At 34.1% G+C, this 12338-nt stretch overlaps 2 protein-coding genes, 1 long non-coding RNA gene and 1 other non-coding gene across 4 annotated transcripts in view; 2 read left to right on the plus strand and 2 right to left on the minus strand.

The window, feature by feature from the left end:
* The window catches only part of LOC113404557 (histone deacetylase 11), a 104980-nt gene that overhangs the window by 80078 nt on the left and 12564 nt on the right, over positions 1 to 12338 (plus strand). The window lies entirely within an intron of this gene.
* LOC113404562 (nuclease SbcCD subunit C-like) lies at positions 15 to 11636 on the minus strand. The gene is made up of 14 exons (XM_064218391.1): positions 11352 to 11636; positions 11033 to 11124; positions 10623 to 10776; positions 9967 to 10092; positions 8905 to 9089; positions 8241 to 8327; positions 7933 to 8055; positions 7592 to 7711; positions 6899 to 7366; positions 6454 to 6591; positions 6360 to 6409; positions 2366 to 2467; positions 1839 to 2029; positions 15 to 1297 (listed from the first exon to the last, which is right to left on the minus strand). Exons 1-14 carry the CDS (start codon positions 11533 to 11535, stop codon positions 15 to 17), a joined length of 3303 nt encoding a protein of 1100 aa, XP_064074461.1. The 5' UTR covers positions 11536 to 11636.
* Positions 3278 to 6011, minus strand: LOC135193919 (uncharacterized). Its single transcript, XR_010309509.1, has 4 exons — positions 5962 to 6011; positions 5138 to 5245; positions 4035 to 4090; positions 3278 to 3359 (listed from the first exon to the last, which is right to left on the minus strand). It is a non-coding gene; the product is annotated as an uncharacterized LOC135193919 (long non-coding RNA).
* Trnar-ucu (transfer RNA arginine (anticodon UCU)) lies at positions 11947 to 12019 on the plus strand. The gene has a single exon. It is a non-coding gene; the product is annotated as a tRNA-Arg (tRNA).

Here is a 12338-nt window from a genome sequence, read left to right on the forward strand (position 1 = left end):
TAATTTTTAGTTTATTAGTCCCAAAAACTATCGTCTTCGGATGTTTTCGGAAGGGATATAGGCGAGTTTTTGCCGTAGTCGGACTGACTGTTGTAGTTATCGACGTCAGCTGAAAAGTCATCGGGATAATCTGGACTGCATCTTTCAATATCACCAATGAAGTCTATCTTATTCAAACCTAACGGCATATCAGTACTAGACATTACATTAACATCAGTATGATATATGGAATTTAGCGCATCATTGTCTGTTAATTTTGCAAGTTCCGGAGACAGGTTATTCGTTTTATCCTCAACTTCTTTTATATCGCTTTTAGGACTTACTAATATCGTCATTTGGGTTGAAATTTTTTCTTTGTCAATTTCACGCAGGACTAATTCTTTGCTGTCAACTGAACTTTGGACAACGACTAATAAGTCTTGGTCAGATTCTGTAACCTTAATATTGGTTGTAGCGCATACGTTTTCAACTTCAACCATAAGCAGATTTTTTATTTCTTTCTTTATTTCTTCGTGTTCTATTTCTTTGTTAGTTTTTTGCTCAATTATCTCGATCGCTCTAACTAAATTTTCCTTTTCTACTTCTACGTTAGATTTATGCTCATTCATTTCAATTACAACTTCGTCCTGTGTTTTATTTTTTTCATCTGCCTCAGATTTTTGGTTATCAATTTTAAGAGGTAGTTTAGTTTCGTTATTTTTAGATGTTTCATGTTCAAAATCTTCTATATTATCAGTATATACTTCTTGCAAGTTTTGTTTATTATCAAAATTGTCTTCTAATATTTTAATTTGCTTTTTATTGATATTTTTTGGAATATCTATTTCATTCCCAAAAGGTAAATTTGCTTTATGAGCATCGACATTTTCATCGCCATTATCGGGTTGTATATTTGAATCAGTTTGTGTATCACTTGTTACCTTTTTGACATTTGAAGTAATTGCTTGTTCACTTGTATCCGTTTCGGTATTCAGGTGATTATAATTCTTTAACTTATTTATCTTAGGCTTTTGAGTTTGATATAATTTTCTAAATTCCATCAAGGGAGTTTCTAAGTAATTGATGTTGTTAGTTTCGTTCTCATTTTTATGTAAATAATATTCAGGAATCGGTTTAATTTTTTCAATGACAGAATATATGTTTTGTATATGCGATTTTTTGTCATTTGTTCTTTGATATTCCTTAAAATATTTATCAAAATCTTTTTTTATTGCTTCTGAGGAACCTTTGTAGACAAACTTGTCACTAACATTAGAATTTTCATCTAGTTTTTTTAGAGAATTTGTTTTCTTTGTACCTGAAATGAAATGATTCTCAATCAATGCTTAAAAATAAAGTAAATTTCGGTTTATTGTAAGGTAAGATAATGTCTACAGAATTATTGGGGTATATTGAATCTGAGTGAATCGTAATTTTTATTTGGGACTGATTATAGTACTAACGCGCCCCTTTGCTTTAGAGGTTTGCATTGCATTTAAAACGCTTCATACAAAACGAAAATCTATGTTACCGAGAACGCTCAAATCACAACAACATGGACACATGTCTTAATACAGCTTATTTTCAATACTGCGTCCCGCGATACGCCACCAGTTTTTTCGTTTCCAGAATTATTTTAATTGTCAACCTCACAGCGGCCGAATAATTTAGTAAATTTTTTATTTTTACAAATTTGAAGCACTATATCTAAAAAGGCTAGAACTAAATCGATTCGTAGAGAAAGAACTTGAATCGATATCAATCGTGATCAAATCACATATAGAAATGCTCGCCAGCTCTTTAACAAAAAACCATGATGTGTGTAATCTCCATTTTAAGAGACGATACTGAATATTTACCTATTTTTTTCACATCATCAAGAATTGAGTTAGTTTTCTCCTTACTCAACTCTGTCTGTCTTATCCTGTAATCTAGATAAGATTTCTCCACAGCTTCCGCTTCTATTTCTAATTTTCGTAAACGAAGTTTTGCTTCTCGAATTGTAGCGTCGGAACTTTTATCACTGACCGCTGACGAAAGAACGGTTTTACTGTAAAATAATTAAACATTTGTTTAAATCATTTATTTTTATTAACATAAAAATGTCTCAATATATAATATAAAATTATTTTTAATTGCAATTGTCCCACTGCTGGGTAGCGGGCTTTTCTCTTGAAGGGAAGTTTCTCCTATCGAGTTTCTCCTTCACTGATGAGCACGAAATGAACTTTAAACACAAATTAAGAACATAAGAACATTAATTCTGGCCTGGATTCAACTCAATCATCCGATTAGATTCACAGGCCACCACGAAGTCATCTCGGTAAATTGCCAGATAAAATAAAACTTACAAATATTAATGAATTAAACAAAAAGCATTACTTACTCTCGTAATGTCTGTTTCGCTTCCTTTGTAACTGACTTAGAGCTCTTCTCCTGTATTTTACTGTTGACAGGACTGGCCACCTTGAATAATGAAGATTTCTCACTGAAATAATAAACAGACAGATAAAGAAACGCTTACACCCCCAAATGAATCATTAAAATATAATGAATTCCCTATTTACACGTTAATAAGGCATGCAGAAGATCTTACTAGTTTTAGATCTGTACTAATATTATAAATAGGTAATTTTTTTTCTTTATAAGTAGGGGGTAATCTCCGGAACTAATCATTTTATACTTTGGTAGAAAACTACATTATTCATGAGTGCTATAGGTTATAAAGTAAATTTATTTCATACAATTTATTAATAATAAGTTCATAAAGAACAAGCGATAAATAAGATAATATTATAATGTATAAATGATAAAAAAAAGCTTGAGCTATTTGATACTCACGTATTTACATTTATTCCTATATGATTATTATATTAAATTAATATGTTTTAATAAAATCAACTTAACAATTGTAATGTAATGTATTGTATTGTTTTGCTGTCTGTACTGTTCGTCATCTCACGCACACGCAATCACATTGTAAGCACTAACGTCACACACTAATGCACGCTGATGCTTATTTAACGTGGCGCGCTTTGTAAGTGAATAGATCTTTAGTTGTTTTCCACTATAAGAAGACAAAAGTCAAATAAACAACTCTTGACATCGAATTGACGCAATATCATTGGTCGAGGGCTTAAAAAATCTATGATGTGATTTGCGAAAAAACGTTTTGGACATCGACGAAGATGTTATCGGAGCTTTGTAAGTAAAATTAAAAGGCATTTAAGTAGTTAAGTGAAATAGTGTTCGGACTGAGATTGGCTGATTATGATTTAAAACAAGTACTTACCAAACATCGTGCGGTGAACTTTCTTCTGTCTGTCCGTTACTTGAAAATTCTGTATTTTCTGTAATAATGGTACTCGTATTGGGTTGAACTGTCGAAATATAAATATAAACTGTTATCATGTTTCTATATTGACGACCTCCGTGGTCGAGTAGTGTGTACACCGGTTTTCATGGGTACGCCGCTCCGAGGTCCCGGGTTCGATTCCCGGCCGAGTCGATGTAGAAAAAGTTCATTGGTTTTCTATGTTGCCTCGGGTCTGGGTGTTTGTGGTACCGTCGTTACTTCTGATTTTCCATAACACGAGTGCTTTAGCTACTTACATTGGGATCAGAGTAATGTATGTGATGTTGTCCAATATTATATTAATATTATATATATTATATAGTACGTAAACACGTAAAGAAAAAACAGGTCAGAAAAATTCTCTCCTCTGTATGTCAGAGGACTTTTATCTCTTATTTACATTTGGTAGCTATTGATGATCCGTTTCTATTCATTTAAAACAGTAGGTTCTTTTACAAATGGACCATCAGGTGGTGAGTGGACACCGTCATTATGGTTAATATTTCTAACATCGCTAATGCGCCCGCCAACCTTGAGAACTGAGATGTTATGTAACTGGCTCACTCACCTTCCAGTCGGAACACAGACAACGACTACACGACACTAAGGATTGCTGTTGGTGGAGGGCAGAAAAAAAATGCGTCCACAACTACACAAACACTTCCACATTTAAATCGAAAGATAACAAAGGTATACTAACCAGGTACGTCGGCGACCGGCTGCCGGCTCAGGCTCCGCAACTGGTTCAGGAAGCGTCTGTTTCAAACACACGTGTCAGGAATATCTCTAACCAGTATAAAAGTACTCTTTTTCTCTTGAATGTCAGCGAAGTTTTTATCGGAATTTTGGCAGTAAAATTAAAGTAGATATAAGTAGTTAAATTGAATAGTATTGTATTATAAATAAAGATATACCTAATAACGAAGAACTGTTTATAGCGGAATATGTAAGTCTGAGGTTTGTTTACCTAAAATAAGTAGTATTCCAATGGGATTAGGTATATAGCATTTGACATCGTCGATCTAGTGGCCAGATACGAGGACCTAAAGGCCGATAAAAGTTTGGAAGTTGGAAGTGTATACAGTCCCGTGCCTCAGAAAGCACGTAACGCTAGCGCGCACGTTAATCCTGCGCCCGAACTCTTTCCGGTCGTGTTGGATTACGTGAGTGAGGGAGTAGAGAGTGCCCCGTGTTTGCGCGGCCACTTGTGCTCTATAACATGTCCGATATAGTTGGCTGGCTCTTGAGATTTGCCACCGAGGCCGAATTCGGTCCGGACATCATGGTCATCATTATTTCAAGGTACCTCAGAAGGCTATGTATGAGTAGGATCTTTGCCGAACACCCTGACACTAATTAACATATATATAGCGATAAGAGCTGTATGAGATAACAATTTCCTAAACCGATTTTGATAGTTCTTTTTTTAAGTTAGTTTTTTTTTATGATATAACTTGGCGGACGAACAAATGGGCCACCTGATGGTAAGTGGTGACCATCGCCCATAGACAATGGCGCTGTAAGAAATATTAGCCGATCCTTACATCGCCAATGCGCCACTAACCTTAAGAAATTAAGTTGTTATGTCTCTTGTGCCTGTAGTTACACTGGGTCACTCACGCTTCCAAACGGAACATAACAATACTGAGTACTGCTGATGATGATGAGTGTGTGGCACCTACCCAGACGGGCTTGCATAAAGCCCTACCACCAAGAAGGCGATTATAATTTACATCATTTTAGAGAATATTGTACCCATCGATAAACATCACCATTTGTAAACATTTATGGAAGGAGTTATACCTGTTATCATCGCGTTGTCGGTTCCCCACGACACCTATAAACGGTATGGCATCGCCCGGGCACAGAACTCGGGACTGCACGCCGAGCTCGTCTGGAACTCGGTCCACTCTGTCGACAGCAAATGAACCGATTCACATAATTTTATCTTCACTGATAAATTCGTTTGTCCTGACTGATTATCAACGTAGTTGAAACTACTAAGAGGAAATATTGTAAAATTTAAATTTAAGTGGAGGAAATTAGAGGGATAACTTTATACAAGGGTTTATAATACAGAAACGGATGAGTAAACGAACCACGTCTAGTAGTTACCAGAACATTTGTTTCATTTTCCTTACACCAATGGGCCAACAAGCTTGGGAACTAAGATTTTATGTCCTTTGTGCCCGTCAATGAAACTAGATTGGCTCGCTCTGCCTTCAAACCAGAACACGCCACTATTTCTGAAGAATTCTGTTTGACCATTTAATGTAGTAGGTTACGTGGTACCTACCCAGACGGGCCGGTACAAAGCCCTACTACCAGTGCGTACAGTACGTACTATTACTACAACGTACGTAGTACGTAACGTAACGGACGCAGTACATACTCGTACTACAAGTACCAAAAAAATTCACTTCGTATTCAGATGAAACGGTGAGGTGGTCAAAGCACCTAGAGGCATAAATGAAAAAAAGTTATGTTCCTCGGTGCATAAAAGGAGCCGACGTGAATCAACCAAAGGGTTCAACTCCAGGAATGAGATACTGAGCGGTCTTACTCCGTGTTCGCGATCGACCTCGTCGGAGGGCGACGCGAACGTAAAGACGGAACCAAAGCGTAACCTGAGCGGCGCGCGCGGCCGCCGGCGCGACAGCCTCTCCGCCAGCTGCGCCTGCTGCGGAACGACACTTATGTACTACGCGCCACGGAGTTGCGATCTCGTTGGCCGAGAGCTTGATTAATCTATGATATTCACAGTGGGTTTGCGAAAAAATTGCGTTTTGAACGTCGACGAAACCGTAACCGGAATTTTAAAAGTAAAATTAGAGTGAATATAATATTAGTATTTAAGTGTTACAGTGTTGCATTATAAATGAAGATATATTAGTCGTAAACTCTTAGTAGTGCACAACATAGCAAATCGCATGAAATACGTAAATCTAAGGTTTGTCTTTCTTTATTCTTACTTCGATTGGAATAGTCTATCAAACCCGCATTGGAGCAGCGTGTTGGAATAAACTTCGAAGTCTCAACGGGGGGAGTTTGAGCCCAGCAGTGGACTTTAACGAGCTGTGATTTTAGACCACATTAGGTAAAATAAATCGATATGATACCTGTCTCGAAAATATTTTGAGTCTCTCGTTTTCGTCTCTGAGCTGCTGTATGGTTACATTGTCTATCTCCGACCTGATGTCCGTGCTCACGGGACTGCGCTGACGATTTACTTCTCCACAAGGATCCTCGATGTTGGACTGCAACGATGGAAAATTATTATTTATTACGAGTACATAGTCCCAGGTATATATTAATCTATGTGAATATTATAAAATTTCCGCACCGATGAAGATCCTGGACCAACCAAGACTTTATCTTCATCGGCGCGGCCTTAATTCCCTTGCCCCCTGTGTGCTGGGTTATGAACCTGATTTTTCCATAAATACTAATGAACTTATATATACTTATATATAATATACTTAAAATATATACAAACAAATTCCGTGACTTGGGTACAATATACAACTAACACGATTTTAATTCTTATAATCCCTAATCACTCACCTGGTTAAAGTTAACATTCTTCCGCTTCTTAAAATCATTCACAACCTGGTTGACCTTGAGCCTTTCATCATCACTTTTACACCCACCACCGTTCTCGTTGTTCATCAAACTCTTCGCCCCATCACCGAAATCCGTCACCGTCCCCCTCTCGACCAAACAAGTCGATAATTTATTTGCTTCTATGTACTTTCTCAGCGTAACGACTTCGTCCCTTAATAAATTATAATTCGATATTAAATCTTCATTTGCTTTGCTATTTCCCTCTTTTAATATATTAATATTGTTGTATATTTGCTTAAGGTTATCCAACTCCACTCTTTCTCTGTTTACATCTTCTCTTTCTTTTTTTACTGTTTCTAAATGAGATTGTAATATGGCCAGCTCGTCTGATATTTGATGTCGCATTTCTTCGCCTTTCTTTACGAGGGTTTTCTCTGCCTCTTGCATTTGAATTTTTAATTTTTCTTCCTGAAAGCCAGAAGATATTTATATCTTAACTTGACAGCTTCTTACCATAGACTGGAGTTAACAGACAAATATTATCAGCGTTAAATGACGATAAATAAGAGTCACATTTATAATATCAAATGATGCTTATAATACGAATATATATTTATTTAAAGGCGCCATAAAAATATCATAATAAAAAAAAGCTGTAGCCACTGAACCCCCAAACAATAAGGCGACCCTTACCTCCTGGGCGAGGTGCTTCTGCGCGAGCGCAAGTCTCCTCGCCAGTTCGCATAGGAAGCGTTGTCTGCGCTGTGCGCTGTGCGTCAGCTCCGAGCGACGCGCACAGAACGACTGCTCCAACTGAGGACATTTGAACAACTTTTGCTATTAAAATCATTATTTAATAAGTAGTCGCTTTGCCCGTATGGACACACTTATAAAATTTTAACTAGCCATAGACAACATTTTATAATTTAACTAATGAAAGATTAAAAAATATAATAACAAGCAATAGCATATTTGGTCCTTCGAGCCGGATTCGTTGAATCGAATCGTATTAATTTATTTAATGTTAATCTCACCTCTTCTCGGTACTTCTGTAACTGTAACGCGTGATTGGCTATCGAACGTTTTATTTTCTTCTCTTTTTCATCTCTGATCATATCCATTTCCGCGTCGTAAACGGTCTTTAACTGCTGGAACATCTGCAATATAATTTATTTTTTATTAAATATGATATTTATTATTCAAAACAATCAATTATTTACAAAAATAACTACAATAACCAGAAAGTTGAGTAAACTATAAATTTGAAAATTAAGTTACATTTTATTTAAGTAATACTAATTAAACAACTTGTAAATCATAATTTTATGGATGAGTTGTGCACCTCATCGATCATAGACTTCTCGAGAATACCGATATTTTGCATAAATGTTGGAACATTCGGATTATTCACTTCCATACTTTTTGAATTCTGAAAATATAATAGAATATTTTCTATACTATACTCAGAAATTTAAAGCGGATGAAACTGTGAGGTCTGTGATTTTTTTTTATATCTATACTATTGATATAAAAAAAAAATATATAAGTTTTATGTATATTGGATAAGTCGTTTTTTTTTAATATGGCTACACAAAAATACCTCTTCCCATTCTCAACTTGAAGGTAGGGCTTTGTACAAAACCGTCGGGTAGGTACCACTCACTCATCAGATATTCTACCGCAAAAAAGCAATGGTGTCATTTAGGACTCTGGTTAGATAAAGTGGCCGGGTGTTTCATTAAACGGCAAATTTAACCAGTTGTCTGTGACGTATAAATATATCAATATACTAGCTGAACCTACGGCATTATCCACGCGAAATTTATAACACACAAACTTCCAACCCCCTTAGGGGTGGAGTTTAGTAAACTCCGGGTCTACAAGGTACCTGGTAAATTTTAAGTTCGTAGATGTTATACTTTCTGAGATTTTGTGATTAATCAGTGAGTGGTATTTCGCTGTTATATATATCATTAGGTAGTATATATAAATATTATTCTAATTACCTCATCAACTTTGATTTTCTTCCTTTTATATTTCTCTCGCAATCTCGAAACTCTGCTCTGACACGATTTACAAAATGTGAAATGTTCGCATTTATTACTTCCGTTAGTGTGTGGATTCTTTGCTATATTTTCAAGCGAGTCATCACTCTTAGCACTACATGACTGGCTCTCCTCTGATGAATTCACTGCAAATATGAATTAAGTTTTAAATAATACAATAAATTGATATAGCTTATGGATGTTGTTAGAGGTCAGCATCGACCATAGACATTGAGTATATAAAAAATATTAATCGTTCAACGCTAAAACGATGCCAATGTTCGTAACTAATTACAAAGGCTGTCCTAGATAAGTACTACCCTCTTATCCCACCATACACCTTTCATGGGCGATTCTACTGCAAAAAAATAAATCTGACTAGCAGCCATAATACAGTGTACCAAGTAGGTCGGATAACGACATACCAATTAAACAGGTGGCACTTTTGGATATCTCCAATCCTATAATATTAAAAAAAAAATAAGCAAGCTCTACATTAACATTCTATTCTGTTAAATAATAAGTTGGTACGATCTGACAGCCAACTGTAGCACCGAGCACCGCGCTCATTGGTCAAATCAAATAGCGCGCGCTTCGTGTTGCACACTTCCGTCCCTTTTCACGAAATCACTCCCACAGATTACAAAAAAGCAAGAGAGAAGATGTTTCACATAAAAAAAAGGAACAAAAGAGTTTACATACATACAACTTAGATTTTATATAGTCAGATTTAAGTTAGAATATGTTAGTAAAAGAGCTAAATTTATAACATATTCTCAGTTCAGTTGTTAGTAAAAATACTACCAGCCAAAAATATGGGTTTAAGTATGGAGATGGCAGAAGTTACTTTTAACATATGACCATGTAAGCTAATAGAACATAAATGAAGTTAAAAAAATAAGAAACTAAATCATGCATTGATTGTTTCAAGATAAATTTGAATTCAGAAGTATAGACTATAAAAAAATGGTCAGCGATATTTGAAGAATAATACTGCTAGTTAGATAATATAATATACTCAACCTTTTTGATGCTTAGGTTTTTGGTACATTGGTATACATTTGAGTATACACCACAAAAGTGAAGAATCTGCTTGGTTCTTGTAAATTTCAACAATTTTAGATGCATGCTCTGAGTCACATTTAATACCTGTAATATATATACATATATTTGGATCAACATAGTCCTTCTTACTATTTTTAAAATGGTGAACTCAACAAAATATCCTTTCATGAGCCCTTATTGGGTCAAGATTTATTTAAATATACCATCATATACTGATAAACCGTAGCCAGTAATATCCCATATAAATTCAATTTACAAATTTATAAAAGTTTTCTTTACTACTAACCTACCCGAGGTTAGGTAATTGTTTGGCCAGTATACTTTTCTGGACCCCTGACAATGTGATTGCAAATTTTTTTTATGCTTGTTGAGTAGTTAAGATGTTAAGTAAAACAAATGAATAAACACTCTCACTTATACATGTATAGCTTTACTAATTATTATATTGAACAGAAAAGCATAATATTGTTAAAAAAAAATTAAGTATGTTTTCATTGCAACTAACCACCTAAAAAACCTAACAAGTATAACATGTCGTATTAGTTAATATGAATTACAATTTAACATACAAAATTTATGAGACTTGGAACTGAATTTATAAGCAAGATATTCACCTAAGTAATTTAGAATACTCCAAATATCATTTTCTCCGAACCTCAGTCCTGATAAAGCAGAATCCGTTGATTTTAAAAGAGCATTGGCAAATTTAAAAACCATATTTGATAATGGTATTTCTGATGTGAATACTGAAAGAGTATACTTAAATTCCTGGAAACAAAATAAAATAATCTAACATAATACATAATCAAAGAATGTAAGATTTAATTATATTTATTTAATCTTAACTAAAAAAGTAACAAAATAAAGAACTTATTAAGTTTATTTCTTTGAAGCTATATTGTTTAAGAAAATATAGTCAAAATGAATGTCTAATTAGTCAAACCTCTGTATCAAGACAAAAAATGATGAATATTAAATTTAAAAAAACATTTTTACTACATAGATAACTTGAAAGGTAACTTACCAATCTAAGTAAATATTCAGCAATAAGTATATTCATAGCTTGAAATGTAAGTTCCAAGCGCTGGGTGAAATTCTTCTGGCATAATGACTCACCTGAATTATTTTAATGAATAAATATATTATTCTATCTGCTTGGACTATTAGATATTGAAATACAAAATAATTTAGAAGTAGAATAAAAATGTAAGGATTTCGTTAAAACACCAAATTAAACTTAAATGTCAATTGCCACAAGAGAATTTCAATTCTTCAAATTGTATCAGAAGAAATAAAGATAACATGCAAAAATAATTTGTCATTTCGATAAATCTAATATATACCTTTTTCAGCCTTTTGTAAAACATTTACAATATGCCCTCGCAAATAAGCTCTTAGATCATTCAAAACACCGTTGTTTTCAAATAGATTGTGGATAAACTTTTGAAACTCGTCAGCAGATTCAGAATCTCTTAATTCGGTAATTTCAACCGGGATATTCGTTTCATCTATTAGTGCATTCTCCATTTTTACCTAAATACATGGGTTCTTTAACGTAATTATCAAAATGGTAACAAGACAGATATTTTTCAATTTAAAAATCTACACTTTTAATTTCAAACTTCCCAAACAAATTATATTTGACATTTAATTGTTGACATATCCGGTTACTAAAGCGACCGCAATATTGTTAGAAGATAATATAAATAATTGATTCAAAAATAAAACACATACTTAAACTGAATTCAAAATCAAGTATAATATTGTTAAACAATACTTTTATTTGTATTTGAATATTAAAAAAAAATCTCTTCTGTAAATAAATATGTCCTTGGCTGGCATGGCACTTCAATAAATCTATAAATAAAATCCATGCTAATCGTAAAATGTGTATGGCTATTTATATAATAAACATTAATTTCGAATGATACTTCAACAGTCCCTGTGGCGCAGAGGATAGCGCGTTGGACTTCTAATCCAAAGGTCGTGGGTTCGATCCCCACCAGGGATGGACGAATGTTCTTTTTATTTTCCTAGATAAATATTTTTTAGTAAGTACTAAGTGCGAAGACTATTATTATACCAATAAAAATATTACAAAGTCTTTATAATTTTGAGATTCAAAAGGGAAAGGCTGCTAGCAATCTTGCCACTATTCTACACAGTTATGATTTGTACAGTTTTTTTTTTGATATTAGATAATAAAGTATTTTATACATTAAAGATAGTCAAAACAATATAGAGTTTTTGACTTCGCAGTTTATAAATTTATAAATTAGGAATCTTTCTTTAGGCCTAAGTTCTACATATTCAAAATGCATAAAAAACGT

Source organism: Vanessa tameamea, chromosome 22 (genome assembly GCF_037043105.1).
Source record: "Vanessa tameamea isolate UH-Manoa-2023 chromosome 22, ilVanTame1 primary haplotype, whole genome shotgun sequence".
Lineage (NCBI taxonomy): Eukaryota > Metazoa > Arthropoda > Insecta > Lepidoptera > Nymphalidae > Vanessa > Vanessa tameamea.

Excerpts from the sequence above, each read along its gene's own strand:
- LOC113404562 (XM_064218391.1), bottom strand. The coding sequence starts at position 11,535 with ATGGAGAATGCACTAATAGATGAAACGAATATCCCGGTTGAAATTACC. Across the intron at positions 9,090-9,966 it reads AAAACCTAAGCATCAAAAAG|TGAATTCATCAGAGGAGAGC; the intron begins GTTGAGTATATT and ends TCATATTTGCAG. Across the intron at positions 2,030-2,365 it reads GCGAAACAGACATTACGAGA|TAAAACCGTTCTTTCGTCAG; the intron begins GTAAGTAATGCT and ends ATTATTTTACAG.